Source organism: Solenopsis invicta, chromosome 11 (genome assembly GCF_016802725.1).
Source record: "Solenopsis invicta isolate M01_SB chromosome 11, UNIL_Sinv_3.0, whole genome shotgun sequence".
NCBI lineage: Eukaryota > Metazoa > Arthropoda > Insecta > Hymenoptera > Formicidae > Solenopsis > Solenopsis invicta.
Genome location: NC_052674.1, coordinates 3,636,173 through 3,652,323, shown reverse-complemented (window position 1 = coordinate 3,652,323; position 16,151 = coordinate 3,636,173). Strand labels below are relative to the sequence as shown.

Sequence of the window (16,151 nt, the reverse complement as noted above, 5' to 3'; positions counted from 1 at the left end):
ATTAAGAAAATTTTGTTTTGTTTTTCTCTAAGTATATCTCTGTAAGAAAACTGTACGAGAGCGCCAATTAATTTATAAGAAAAAGTTGTTTAGTATCCTTACCTCTATAACATGTGTCGAGGTCAACATGATTGGAACTGAGTCCCCCTGCATAATTACCTTATTTATTTCACATATTAATATGAGTGACGCACGACGTTCTGCAGTTGCCGCGGCTGACGGTATCCTTTCGACATTTCATGTTGTCAATAGTAAGTACAAGAATTTTTAGCTTTGTCGATATTAACTTTTCGTTAATATTAACATTTCTTTTTTTACATTGTTGAGACACTGTGGAAGCTCCCCGTCCCGCGGAATCGTGGGCTGATTGACGGTCATTTTATTCATTTATAACACAAAAACAAATGAAAATCAGCTTTGTCGATATTGGTCAAAAATTTGTGTCATTACATCCCGGACTATAAATGACATATCGAGGGAGCACTTTAAACAGGAGAAACAGAAATTTATAAAATTCCGTTTTATTCAACAGACTAACATTATGTAAATTTTAAGTACAAACTAAGATACAATAGTTATATCAAAATATTATTAAAACATATGTATGCTATTGTATACATTATATACACTGTCTTGTGCTGTACACACGAACATATGCGCGCACGCGCGCACACACATACACTCAAACACATATTAATGAATAATTATTAATGAACAGTAATAACAAAAAATTAATAAATATCAATTCTCATTGTTATTTTTAATACTTAAATTTTTAATTTACAATTTGCACATATTCAGGCACACATATTACATATCACAATTTGCCAATGTGTTCGAAACTTTGGAATCTTGACATCTTTTGTACGAGACAAATAAACGTGATTATAAAATTAATTTTGACAGGTGACACATGTCGTAATATTTCGCTAATGAATACTTTATGATATGTTCCGATATTATAATAATTATGCATATATAATGTTCAAATAGGTTCCGTGTAGAACCAGAAATAGTTTCTTAATGAAAATATCGTCACATATTTATATGAAAATCTCTATTGTTGTGAAAGGAACCGATACGTGATATTACTTGCCATAACACTTTTATTACTTGTCATATTATATGCTTGAACGCACGACATGTCAGTTCTACAATTCGTAAATTTCGATCGCTAATAATAAAAAACTATTATATCCTCAACATCTTCGTATTAGGACTTTTGTCCATACACACACAGTAAATATTGTTTCAAACATTTCTAATTATCTTCAATACTAGCAAAAAATTGTCTTCTTGAAAGAAATTCTACTTGATATATGTTTATAATTAATATTATATTGCAATTAAAATTATACTATTCTTAAAGTTATAACAATGTCTTTTGATATTACGTTCTATTTCTAACGAACTAGGTAATCTATATATACATATTTATATCAAAAATAGTGTTTCATTAACAAAACTGTACACGTAAACATAATATTTACTCGTCCGAAAATTGCATTCTATTTATCTTTGTACAACATGCTGTACAATTTTTAATATCATTAACATCTTTTTTTTTTTAATAATTCTCTTATAAAAAATACATCACTTTGGTAACGTTAAGACTTGTAGCCTTGCTTTAACTTTGATCTTATAATTTTTCCACTCGCATTCTTTGGAATATCGTCAACGAATGTGACTCCACCTAAGAAAAAGAAAAATGTAATATAATTCTCGAATTTTCGTAATAAAACTTCAAGCTGTCTAGCTCTTTTTTAGCTCTGAATTTTTACATCTAATTTAATTGATTTACAGAATAATTAAATTTTTTCTAAGTATTTGCGATATTTCTTTAAATATCTAGATAATAACTATTCTAAAGTGATAACAATCGATATACTAATTAAAAATAATTGCGAGACAATTAAAAATCATAACGTACTGTAACAGTTGAGATGATCGACTTATACCTTTTAATTGCTTGTAGTCGGAGACCTTCCCTTTCACGAAGTTTTTAATTTCGTCCTCCGTAGGTTTCTTACCCTTGCTCACCACCACGAATGCTTTTGGCACCTCACCATGTCTCTCGTGTGGAATACCAATCACTGCCGCTTCCTCCACGTCTGGATGCGTCCTTAACACAGCTTCCAGTTCCGCCGGTGGTACCTTCAACCAGGCGAAAATAATATTTTTAATTAAAGTTGGTGAACATTTTAAATATTGCCAAGGAATAAGATACCATCACATGGTGGAACTTTCAAACTTTGCGACCGTATTTTAGATATATTGCAACGGTTATTTATTATCTACAAATTTTCCTAAGCTACGTGTATAATCATAAAATTCAGCAATGTGATCAATCTAAAACTAATTTTTAGCGTAATAAAATTTCTTATCGGAAATTAAGGAATGAAATACGAATATTTTAACATATTCAAAAATTTCTCAATCAATTTTATTGGAAATAATTTTAATGTAATATAATATAAATAAGTTAAAGCTCTAAAAGAAAAGAAATAATGAAATTCTAATAATAACAGTTAACACGAGTTAACCGTGTGATAAAAATTTATGCTATCTGTAACACAAAATTAATAAACATTTCATATTCTTTACAGTAAGTTATAGAAAAGTACATAAAGTGCAGTAAATTGAGAAGTTATCAGAAAGCCATCGGTAATAAAATGAGATAATCAATAAGTTCAAAGTCCAAAAACGAATAGTCTAATATACATATGAGAAATAACGCGTTACTTATAGCTCGATCATTACTTTTTTTGATAAAGATTTTTTTTTTTTTTTGTCAATAACGGTAATGGTAACGTTGTTATATTTCTATATTAACAGCGTAGCTGGAAATATTTAGAAAAACGTAAACAGTAAATCGTAAGTAGTAAAAAATCATATTTGATTTGCTCCTTCTTACGTTACTGCTGTCGATTATCGATTAGATTCATTAGTTTGATTTGCCGATTAGCTTACAGATTAATTATGTTTTTCTATGTGTCATTGGCCTAATGAATTCAGCCGTTACTTTTTCTTATCATTTCTTTTTTATCGTTCCCTGTTATCTTTGTGTCTATTCTATCAATATATTGCACATTTCTTCAGATCGCAAATCAGTGTGCTATATTGATTAATGGTACGTAATGAATGCAGTTATAAATTTTATTTATTTTTATATTTTATAATACTGAAAAATGTTTTGTATTTTATATTTTAAACTGCATTTCAAAAGTCGTTGCCATTATTGTTATTATATCAGTACTAAAAATTTTATAATATGTATGCAATGTGAATGCACGGATTTTTAGTTTCATTGACAGTGAATATTAAAAAGCATTTTTAATAATATTTTTATTTAATAAAAATAGTCGATTAAATTGTGAATTGTAAGTTAAATTTCTATAAATATAAATGTACTAAAAATTGAGAAGAATTATTCGATAAACTTAAAATAAAGAAATTATATAATTTGGGTTATATAATTATAAAATATATTTAAGTTTCAAGTCTTAAAAGATATTGATTTTTGAATGACATACCAAATTAATTATTCCAAGATATAATTCATTAAAACGAAAAGAGAAAAACAGTTACTAAACAATCGTGTGATTTTATATACTTTCTCAGACTCAACCAAACTGCGCGCCGTTACTACCGAAAAGGCCTTTTTGTTTAGTAACTGTGTTACATGTATCGGTCGAATATCTTTCTAGTTTGAAAAGAAAAAAGCACTCTTATTCTTGTCAGAACAAATTATTACCTGGAATCCTTTGACTTTGATGAGTTCTTTTAATCTATCTGTAATATAGAAATCGAAGTCTTCATCGAAGTATGCGACGTCACCCGTTTTCAACCAACCATCCTCGGTTATAGTATTCTTTGTAGAAACTTCGTCATCGAGATATCCTTTCATAATGTGAGGTCCCTTGACCCATAACTCACCGGTTTGACCTGGAATACTAACATTCTCCTGCGACGTTGGATCCACCAGGCGTACTTGGCAACTCGCTACATTTTGCCCGATGCTAGAATATTTTTTCCCGTGTTCGAGGAAACACACTGGCGAACTTTCCGTCAATCCGTAACCTTAAAAAAAAAAAACGTTTTAAGTCTTTAAATAATCAAACTTGCTGTCGAAATAAATATTTCGTTATATTCCATCGATTCTCTTTTCCCTTTTTTTTATATTTTTCTTAGGGAAATTTAATATTCGAAGTATTAAATTGATTAATAATGAGTTACTTATTTTAAGTATTAATAATAGTACCTAATCAATTTAATATTGGAAGTACTAATTTTCTATATGGATTAAATAGATTTTAATTTATTTCAGATTTTATTTTATATTGATTTGTATCAGAAAATTAAGTACTTCATAATAATGTAAACTCTAAATTACAATAAGAATTTTTTAAATAGTTACAAATGTGAGATAAATAGTTATTTGATTCATCGAGATAAAGGAAATTACGATATGATATGAAAAAACATTAATTAATTTTGCGATGCATTACTGAAATGTAATTTAAAATATCATATCTGTTTGAAATAAAAACAATTTCACTGAACAAAGATTGTTAGATATTTATATCCGAATAAAACCATTTTGTGAAAAAAATTAAATAAATGGATCCTGTCAGTTAATACTGACATTTTTTCTAAACTAACGCAATAAATTTGTTGAATTCTACACAACGCAAACGCACATCAAAACAACTATTCAAACAAGAGTAAAATTTAATACAATGCCACTGTCTCGATACGACGAACTTTATTCCAGGGTCAGCGTAGCCGATTTGTCAGGTCTCGTTAAAAATTGAACGTATACACCGCCCGTTTGTTCAGGTTCGCAAAGCTCACAAATGCAAAACTCGCCCCCCTCCCCCCTTTCTCTTCGATATTTCTCTCCTCACCTGAAAAAAAAAATATATCCGAGCCTTCAAAGCTCGCGCATGTCGAAACACGACCCCGGAAATTCGATCTATGAAACTCGATAAACATCTCGTTCACTAGCGAAACGAGAATTTCACTTCGACGGCACGATTTTGCGAACACCCACCTTGATGGAACTTAAAAACTTTAGGATCAATGTTGTACTTCTCGTAGAACCTATCGACGTCTGTTTGAGCGAGCGGCGCGGCACCACTAATCATCATATGCATGTGCTCGAAATGATGTTTCTTCACAAGAGGGGAAGCCGTTAGAAATAGCACTATGGGTGGTACGCAAAACAGTGCAGTCGCCTGTAAAGTGCCATATCGCAAATTTAATGCTTTAAACCTTTCATAATACTTTCTTTACATTTTTTACACAAGAAAAATATAATTTTTCTTATGTATAATCGACGATATATGAAATTGTAAAGTCACAAAAGACTTAGATTAATTTAAATTCGAGCTTAGTCTGACATTCTAGCTTAATAAATCAAACTTTTTAATAATAAATGTACAGAAAAAAATCTGAAAAGTAAATTTATTCATGCACACCAAGAAACTAATCACCTTGCTTTTCTCCAATACGTTGACGAACATATCCGGTTCAAATTTTGGAATAGTGACTATCTTCCCGCCGAAAGTAAGACGCGGAAATACCATAACATTCATCCCATAAATGTGGAAAATTGGTAGTACTGCAGGTATTACTTCTTGATATGTGTCTAAAAAAAAAATCAATAATTTTAATAACTGTATCCAATATTGCCTACTCTTATACTTGCCTTTCTAAGTAGTTACATGATGAATTGACAAATAACTAGTATGTCGTACAGACTATTGTTGAGAATGAGGTCAAAGGTAGAATTTTCACGTTCTATTATTTTGTGGAAAAGTTACTACTTTCTATAACTATTAAGAGATGGTTATTAACCTCCGCAGTTCATATTAATGTAGCTCTATATTTATACTCTACAACGCTGTATTTAATCTATGATATATTTTTGTTATAAATTGTTGTAGCGTTCTGCTTATAATCAAAGAAAAGAATCTCTTTGTCAAGTAGAAGCTATGGCCTAGTAAAGTAATAGCTTGTTCAATAAATAGTTGTAGCATACTTGTAGTAGGACGAAAGGTATCGCCGAAAGAGGAATGAACCATCATTATATTAGACACCAAATTACGGTGCGTTAACATAACACCCTTTGGTAATCCAGTAGTGCCACTTGAAAATGGTAGAACCGCTAGATCGTCGCAATTAATGTTTGGATTTACAGGTGATAATGATTTGCCTCGTGTTATGAGATCCTGAAAAATGTTATGCACACTCATATTTATTTGTACTTAATCGTTTTCTTCGGAACATTTAAATATTGCTGATTTATCCGTATGAATATCCTTCTTGATACTTACGTCAAAAGGTATCGAACCCTCTGGCATGGAACCACTCTTATCGTCAATCACGATAAAAGGAGTTTCACGTGGAAGACATGACCTTGTTGTAGCGAGCACTGCGGATGCAATTGCGGTCGAAGTAATGACTGCTTTTGCACTAACTTTCAAAAATTGTCTCCGCATTTCCTCTGAAAATTTTCATCAGGTCTACCTATATTGTAACAATACGCTTAATTCGCCCACTTCCCCATACTACTTATTTTATTAAATAGTCCATGTTAAATCTTCCATGTGTATATGGATCTTTCAAATAAAATGGAATGTTTGAAATATATAACGTAAAGTGACTTACCAGATGTGTAAAGCGGATTTACAGTAGTAACAACAAGTCCGCCTGACACGCTTCCAAGAAAACCTAAAACTGTGTCCGGTAAATTTTGTGTCACTAGTGCTACCACATCGCCCTTTTTGAGACCCATGTTCCGCAAACTTCTACCGATATAACTTGTCGCATCCTTGGCTTGCGCGTACGTATACTTCTTACCACTTACGCCACATTCCTGCAAAGTATATTAAAAATTGACAACATGTCTAATTTCTTTACGTAATCTGTTTGCCGTTTACAAATGGGCCTAATAGCTATTTACATTTGGTCACATTTTCTGTCTTTGAAAACATTTTTTCTCAATTTTTACATATACGCGCAATTTTTTCTTTATTAAAATTTGCTAAATAATTTATATTGGTCTGTTTGAACAAAGTAACGCTCGATTAATCAGAAGTTTTATGCATAAATAGATTTTTCTATCTTTTATATATATATATATATATATATATATATATATATATATATATAATAGATCTATATATTAGATAAAAAAAATTACCAAAGCAATGTGATTAGGATAATTCTCGCTGTCGCTCCAAATGAACTCGTGGATCGAAGTTTCCGGATAAGAAGCATTGCCAAACGAAGACATAATAATCTTCTCGTTATTTGGTCCCGTCACAATTCTAGCCTGCGATGAGGTCGATGCACGTCTTAATATGGGGTTCAGTGTCCTTATTCCTGCATCGAACACTTGACTCAGCTTCTGAATGCCACGAAATGCTTGTGTCGCCATACTTGTACAATGGCACTACTAATTTATCAGTAACTAATTGCACTACTCGTAATCTGTAAAGATAATAGATAATTAGTACTAGATAGCAAAGGGAACTGTAAAATAAATACTAGATAACGGTAATTACATGTTTCAAAAGTAATTGCATAAATTTTTTTTAAACGATTATGTATTTTCTTAACATTTATTTATCTCATTATTTTATGCAGATTCTATGTTGAAATATGATTTAAAGAATAAAGTATAAAATATTGCCTTCTCAAATATTGACTCCGGATATATTGTTTGATACACAGGTCATTAAGACTTCGTTTTCATTCATAATATAAATGTATTTGTTAAGCATTAATAATCAGAATTAATAAGTTACTATAATGAACTTAATGGTTATGTAATCATTAAAAAACCACAAAATATGAATAGATAATAATGAAAAATAAAATGATTTCTCCTATTCTTGTCACGCAATAGAATTTTGAAAGGAAATAAGTAACGCTCAATTAAAAAAATTATAAAAAAAAAAATTCTTCTCTGACTTTTTTTAATGGAGTAAGCTCATAAAAATGCTTCATTAATTTTATTAAAAGTTTCTAACAGATGTAAAACATTAAAATTAAATTTTATTTATAATGATTTTTTTTAGAAAACAAAGTTATATAATAATATTAATGAATATGTTATACATAAAAAATATGTAAACAACGCTAGCCAGTTCTTATTTATTAGTTTTTAAATTGTTGTAAACAGAGAGAAGAAATATAATTATATAATACATACATGTATATGTATAATTATCTACAAAAGATATACAAATTCTTAAAATATTGTTAACTCGCAATTAATATTTGTATTTGTAATTACTTTTATATAAATATTTTAAATATATGTAATACGTTAGTTTTATAAAGATATTACTACACATATATGAAATATCATAAAATATGCGATGACGATATTTCCAATTATTATTCATGCGTCATTGTTGCCGTTTCGTATATTTTAATAGCTGTATTTTATGATTACAAGTGAACTTCAAGTTAACTTTATCGTTAACTTTCAAGTTAACTTTTCAAGTTAACTTTTTCCTTAACTGTATTAGTTTCTAAATAATACTAAAAAATGGTTTCGTACTCGTAGCAAATGATACAAATTAATATTTATGTCAGGATCATGTCTAGCTAAACTGACATAAGTAGGTCAATTACAAATATATAAACACATATATGCTAACTCATCCTAAGAACCGGAATATAATTAAAGTCAACGAAGCACAATCAAAATCTTAATCAGTCAGATAATGTATGAACCGTCCAAAGTTCAAAAGCAGCTTTCTAGGCTGCCTTTTAACCATTAGATTATTACTTTATACTAAATGCAGTTTTAGATTGATACGTTATGATTGTCAATAAAGAAATCTAGTTTAAAAAATTCAAGTAATAAAATAATTTTTTATTTGCTCGAAATTGAAGTCAACTTTTGTTTAGGTAAATTATCTATATGAATGTATTATTTATTAAACATATTAGCTACAGTAATACATTATTTCTTTTTGTCAGTTTATTCAGTTATTTGCATTGTATCATTTCTTTGCAATATAAAATTTGCATAAATTATAGTTGTAAAATACATCTTAATTTAAAGAGTATGATTATGTTGAAAGTTTCTTCCATAATTTAATTATTTTTTACTTAGACTGATTTATAATTTAACTTCTTATTTTACAAGTCTCATACAACATATATGTATATTAACATAATTTTTAAATCATATTATTTTTTTATGTAGGTAAATGTAGGTTTAATTTACGTTTAATTAAACAAGTTTTTAATGAAATAAGCTATTTAAATAATTATATTTAATTACAACACAGAAAAAAGTTTAATACTAAAAAATTGATTTTATTTATGAAAATGTTTATTGCTTAGAGCATTTATTTAATACTATAACAATTACTAGAGATTTGAAAGTACTTAGTATTTTAATAATCATTATTTTTAATTTAAGGCTATTACGTACGCAAAAATAGTTCAAAATATCACAACAGATTATTTACACTTTAAGAAATTTCCAAGAAATTTCATGTGCACAATTAAAGTTGGTTCTATTCTCTCTCTGTAACCAATAAATACTAATAACGTGGCAGAAAAGCAATATTATTACGTTTGTATAGCGGCAAATTAATAGAACGAAAGGTCAAATGAATGATCTTGCACGCGCAAATATACGTAAACATACATACATATTATGTATGCATAATATTCATACAATCATTCATCATGTAAGTTTCATAATTCAAAAAAAAATGGTAGGTTTATTTATTACTTATTTAAAATTATGGTGCTTACCTCACCTCTATCTGGATGAAAAAGTACAGCGCATACGAAATGCTATTAATATCGTATTATTAATTATGCATTACGTTATATTGTATTTCGTAAGTTTCGTCATAACGTACAAGTCCAAATATAGATATTTGCTAATTCGCAAAAATAAGAATTTGAGAAAAAAGACTGTTTATCTCAAAAGCGCGCATTACATTATGTTTAAAAAAAAATCAAACCGTTATTCAAACCGTTATTCTTATAGATATCTATATAAATACTGTTCTTAAACGGAACGTTTAATAAGCGCTTTTACTTTAATAATTACGTTATTATGTGAATATTATATTTGTTTTTAATAATTTAGAATTCCACGTTTGTAGAACACATTAGTTAGCCTCACTTGTCAAAAGTTTAAATTTGTTATTTTCAAATTTTCCGCAGTCACAAAATCAAATACATAAATCGTAATATCGCAATACATTAAAAACTATTGTTTTATACATATTTTTATATATTTAGTAAAAAATAGTACTACATTGTTTGATCGTTTAGTCTAAATATATAATATTTAATATTAAATTTTATTTTCTTATTACATTTTAAATTTCCTTATTACATTTTAATATTTTTATTAATTTACTCAAAAATAAATTTATTTTGTCTTTGTAAAACATATTTTTGTCATCTTCACTAGTACAGTATTTATTAGATATAATAAATACTTTATTAGATATAATAAATACTACATAAAATATTATTTAAATTTTCAAAAATATTTTGCTTTATAAATATTTAAATTAATCTTACTTTTTCTTTCTCTCCGTATGAAGTGAATCGTAGCAGATCTATTTTTAGAGATGTTAGAACGCTATCTTATTAATGGCGATATTTCAGTATCTTATGTTCCAACAAGATTATAACGTCACAACCTTGTTGGAATGTTCTGACGCTAAAACTTGTAACTTTTTCTCAGGCGTGAACTTTCATACATGCACAATATTTAAAAGAACTCGCGCGAACTAAGGAATTGCCAGTTAGATCGTCGTCGATCGATCGTCCCGTCACCAATGTTTACGTGGCCAGTTTCACTGGCGGACTGCCAGTCGAGTTCTTCAACAATCCAACTGAACTTCAGACCAGACGAGAAAATATTTAACTCCTCCCACCGTCGACTTGCCACGCCGGAAACGTGTACACGAGGCAAACGAGAAAAAATGAAATAAAAAAAGTACCATCATCAAGATTCTCATATGCTGTTACGTACATCAGTAATATCAAATCGAAGTTAAAAATATATCGACATTGAAAACATGCGTTCAAAAATTAAAATATTTTTTATCGCGCAATTTGAAGAAACTTGCACATGTATACAAATTACCTAGAAAATTCATCTAGGAAATCATTATTGAGCACTAAAATCCACTATTAATCGTTAATTAATTGTTTTTCTTAATTTAAATGTTAATACACTTTTGGATCATAATAGAATATTAAGTAAAATATTAAGTTATGTTTAACTAAATATTGAGTTGATTTCGTTAATTCTTGATTAAAAAATTTGAAAGATTGACATGAATGAATTATATCTTTTTTTTAATACAATTAACAATTGTTGAATGCTTAGTTGATTGTATCGGACTAAATATTTTAGTTTTTCAACAAAATTTTTTTCTGAGTATAATTGTCAATTGCCTAATTACTCATACAATTAACTAATTAATCAAAACATATATGTGACAATTTCGACAAAAAAATATAACGTAATGAAAAAATACATTATGAAAAAATCAGATAATAAATATAAATACTGAGGGCTATTGAAAAATGCAATTACAACAAATAATCTCTGCCTAAAATACAAATGATTTATTACTGCAGTGACTACTTTAGAAATAAGTTAAGATTTTTAAAATAACATAATAATTGCAAATAAATATATTTATAAATATATTTCAGTAGTGGATATTTCACTACTAGTAGTAATGGAATACTAGAATTATAATTTTTATTAAAATTTATCTTTATTTATTCAGCAATATTCCACTATTTTTTTTTGAATGAGTAAAAAAAATTGCGATATTTATTCAATTTTACAGAAGAAGTAAAACAAAAGAAAAATTATTTCTTGATTCTTCATTTTTGATGTGAAAGCTGATACTACAAAAATTAAAATACATAAAAAATTTCGTAACGTAAATGAGAAACAGAATAGAGTTATTTGAGAAAAGATTATAAAACTGCTTTACAAGGACTTTGGATCAGATGTCGTAAACTTGCATTCATTGCAACGCTCACATTTGTTCTATATATAGGGTGTCCTAAAATTAAATATCAGAACTTAGAGAGTATAAAGGATCAAAACAACTCAGGCGCAAAGTTCATTGCTTGTTTTTACTTCATTTTAGAGAAAGTCGCAAAAGAAATAAAATATCTTTTTAAAATTTTTTTACCTGATTTTTTTATTTAGGCCATATTTTTTTCTTGAGCGAAATCCAATGTCAAAAAGTTTACATTCTTCCACTTATTTATTATTTACTTATTACATATTATAATTTCATTATTGCATATTGTAGAAATTTATTCGTTATCAATCAACTCAAGAGAACTTTTTAAAGACCGAATCGTTACTGCAGTACGCCAAATATCATCAGAAGTATCTGGTTGCGATACGATCTGTTTAGATATAATGATAATGCTTGCATTGATCTAGTGATTGTCAAGAAGCCAACATTTTAAGCAATACTTTTATTAAGGAAGTAAAAATATAAATAAACGTAACATTATGTAATAAATAAGTGAAAATTTTTTTACATTGGACTTTTTTCGAATGAAAGATATGATCCAAATAAAAAATTTTGAAAAAATTGAAAAAAGTTTTTGTTTTAGCGATTTTTTTTAAAATGAAGCAAAAACAAATCTTTATCTTAAGCCGGTATTCATAGTCGTAAATAATCAATTCAATCTTTGATCAAAAGAAAAAAATAAATTAATGTATGATTAAATTTATAACTAATGACGCTTTCAATCGAAGATTGAAAATATTTTACGACTATGAATACCGTCCTAAGTTTTTTAATCTCTTACACGCTCCCAAAATCTTGACATTTAATTTTGGGACAACCTGTATATTAATTACGTAAAACATATCTTTACAATGAATAATAAGAAGCTTTTCAAATCTATACATTAGATTTCACACATAAATTTATAGTTTAAAATCTATTACAATTCTTAATTAATACTATTTCTTTTATATGTACAATACGATTTTTTAAATCATGTTTATTTAATTGGTTGTATCACTATTAATAAATATTCAATTGTTAGAATGATAAAATATTATCTGATGTATATAACATTAATATTACAATTTAATAATATTTTTACAATATTCTAAAATTATCTCTTTTTTTTCACCTATGATTACTTTGTTAATATTGATGAATTTATCAATATAACAAGCAATATACAAACACATTTGATATGTGTCTTGAAATAATATAATTATAATATAACTATTTACATTTATGAATTTTTTTACTGTTTGATATCAAAGATTGGTATATTAAAATAGTAATGGATTTTATGTTAGATATTTTATTTATATTAAATTCTGTAGAACAAATTTTATTACTAAATCTATTTAATACTCGACATATAATTTAGAACAGATTATTGTTGCTCCAATAAGAACAAATTATATGTCAATTTCTAAATGGCTTATGGAATGGCTTTACATAAAAGTAATGGTAAGTATGTGTGTAAAAGTTTATTAATAGAAGCTATTTCAAAATGAATTCAGACATAGATCAATTATAAAGAAGTTAAAACAAACATATTCCTCTGACCTTGTAACGGTTCTGATGGTTCCGCGATGTGGAATCGAATGAGCGACAACGGGCGAGGAAATCATCAATTAACTTCATGAAAATTATGGATAGAATGCATACATGTATTTATCGATGTTTACAGCAGTTTTATTACCGCACCTTTCCAACATTGACAATAAATTATACTCGTCCAGCAATGCGTTACGATAATTATATGAAATTTATTACAACAACGATAACAAGCTCGTAAATATCGCGCGATAATAATAACAATCGAAATGATCCGACCTGAGAGATAGACCTTGCTGACTGATCGCCACGTTCGTCCACCGAGGTTACCGTTCGCGGGACCTTGATCGTCTACTGCAATGCTGTACCGCCGGACCGTGGCTCTCACTTTCAGGCTCTCCTGATGACGGCTCTTCGTCTGCCTGGATGCAACGCATCGTCGCTGCTCAACCGGGTCATCCCTGGGCAGATCGCTCAAAGTTCCCTGGACTCGCTCGACCTCCGGCGGTGACCACTCATTCGACGGTTACCAATAAATTACCTCACTTTTCTTGGACTAGCGAATTTCTTGACGCCTACTCGTTTCAATATCAGATGGATCTGATCAATGCTCTCTTTCAGGCAGCGGTTTCTTTCAGATTTCTGGTCACGGTTTCTTTCCCTCTGTTCCTGCTCTCTTGAATTCATGGTACCGCTTTTCGAGAGCAACTCCTCCGGGTCAATCAAACACCCGGAATGGTCCATTTATTTTCTTATTTGAATCGTTCCCTACTCTCCGATCTTTCAAATTCTCAGTGCAGCGAGATTGCCTTTGGAACCGTCCCCTTCGATTCAGATTGTTTTCCCTTTTGAATTCCTTCCCTACCCTCCTACGTCTTACCGTTTCCCTACTTCCGTACACTTCGCTACAAATTTTACTTCGTCGCAACTTTATTTCCAAACATATTAGGTCAAAGATGTGAAATATTTCATTCTCTTGCCATCTAGCGTTTTATCTCGAGCAACGAGGAGTGCGTTGCATTTACCACGATGGATCAATACTATCATGCGAATATACATACATTCAATTTCTTGAATGAAAATGTTATAAAAACTTTCAAGCATTCGCACATTACACAATAATAAAACTTGCGGACATTTTTTTTTAAATATATTTGCACGTGATTTGCACTATTTTGGATCTTCGTAGTCCAACGGGGAATTTGAGGACCAAGTCAAATTTTGAATTTTGAATTTAGACACATAAAAAAAGTGAAAAATGTTTTGGGTTAAACAACTGTGAAATAGTACTCTGGAATGTCGAAAAAGTGTACCAGAATTTATTCAGTTTTTTTAGAGCTGAAAAACCTTTTTAAAAATATCGGGCACCAATAACCTAATTGAACTATAGGCAAGCAGCAAAAAAAACGCAAAAGATTAACTCGCAAAAAGTTAACACTGTTTTATTTTTTTCCATTATATTTAAGCATTTTTAAAATACTGACAATAATTGATGTTTTTGTTTTTTACGTTTCTTTTTCATTATATGTTATATAATACAAAAATTATGATTAAGCAATACTCGCTCAGTTGACTTTTCATCAGATACACAGAAAAAATAGAATAGTTTATTAACACTTACTGTTTATTGCACTAGCAAGAATCTGCACGCAGTTAAATTTTAGCCGTATACAACTGAAATTTAGTTATGACACGCGGATGTTTGCTGCTGCAACTATTTTTCGTGCATCTTTTAGATACCTGAAGCAATTTCGGAGAAACCGGATTTCCCCAGTGCACTGACCGGACTATCGCTCTTTCACGCATTAGTATTTTTTATACTTTTCTTTTCGAATGTCCAAGCAAAATAACATGTTACAATATATCAAAATGACATTAAAATAAATCATGACTGGTTTTACGTCATTTATTTTTTATTAACTATGAAATTTATGTAAATAGGATTACTGTTCGTCATTTTATTTTGAGTTCTTGCTTTATCATTGATATATGTAAATTTTTTTACGCATATTCCATCGTATGATAATGTGTCTACATATTTTATGATTTATTATTTAAGAACACAAGACATACGCGACTCAAACTCTTGTCTTTTTTTTATTTGCGTTCAAAGGTTGAATAATTATATTGATATATTAACAACACAAGCGTGAAGCGCACAATTTCGAAATTTTATTACAGGTTTCAATGAATGTAGCAACACATTCTTTGTAAAACCGCTAGTTTTACAGTACTTGCGCATTGGTCGATTCGAGCTTATCGAAGCAATAATGCGTCGGCGCGTCTTCATCGACGCCGACGCCGACGCCGCTGGTGACGTTTAGTAAGACAGGACCGTCTCAGAATGCCTTATATTATAGTAAAACGTATTCAAAAATTAAAATGTAGTTCAACGTGTTTATAAATTTATACACACGTGTTTTCATTAAATATGCTTAAAATTAATTACGAATTCAATAATATTAAAATAACGGATTAAAAAAAAAATTTGTGACTTTATTATTCTTTTATGTTAACAGTATTTTGTCATTTATGTATAAATAG

General features: G+C 29.0%; 1 protein-coding gene across 2 annotated transcripts; it reads right to left on the bottom strand.

The window, feature by feature from the left end:
- Positions 1–505: 505 nt before the first annotated feature.
- Positions 506–14,506, bottom strand: LOC105194658 (probable 4-coumarate--CoA ligase 3). Of its 2 annotated transcripts, none has more exons than XM_026130876.2 (10): positions 13,887–14,506; positions 7,208–7,497; positions 6,673–6,880; positions 6,339–6,508; positions 6,044–6,233; positions 5,496–5,650; positions 5,054–5,237; positions 3,755–4,080; positions 1,959–2,154; positions 506–1,693 (listed from the first exon to the last, which is right to left on the bottom strand). In XM_026130876.2, exons 2-10 carry the CDS (start codon positions 7,442–7,444, stop codon positions 1,608–1,610), a joined length of 1,752 nt encoding a protein of 583 aa, XP_025986661.1. In that variant the 5' UTR covers positions 7,445–7,497; positions 13,887–14,506; the 3' UTR covers positions 506–1,607. The 2 variants fall into 2 exon arrangements, with proteins under 2 accessions (XP_025986661.1, XP_011157991.1); XM_011159689.3 differs by lacking the exon at positions 13,887–14,506 and adding an exon at positions 10,576–10,947.
- Positions 14,507–16,151: the final 1,645 nt, after the last annotated feature.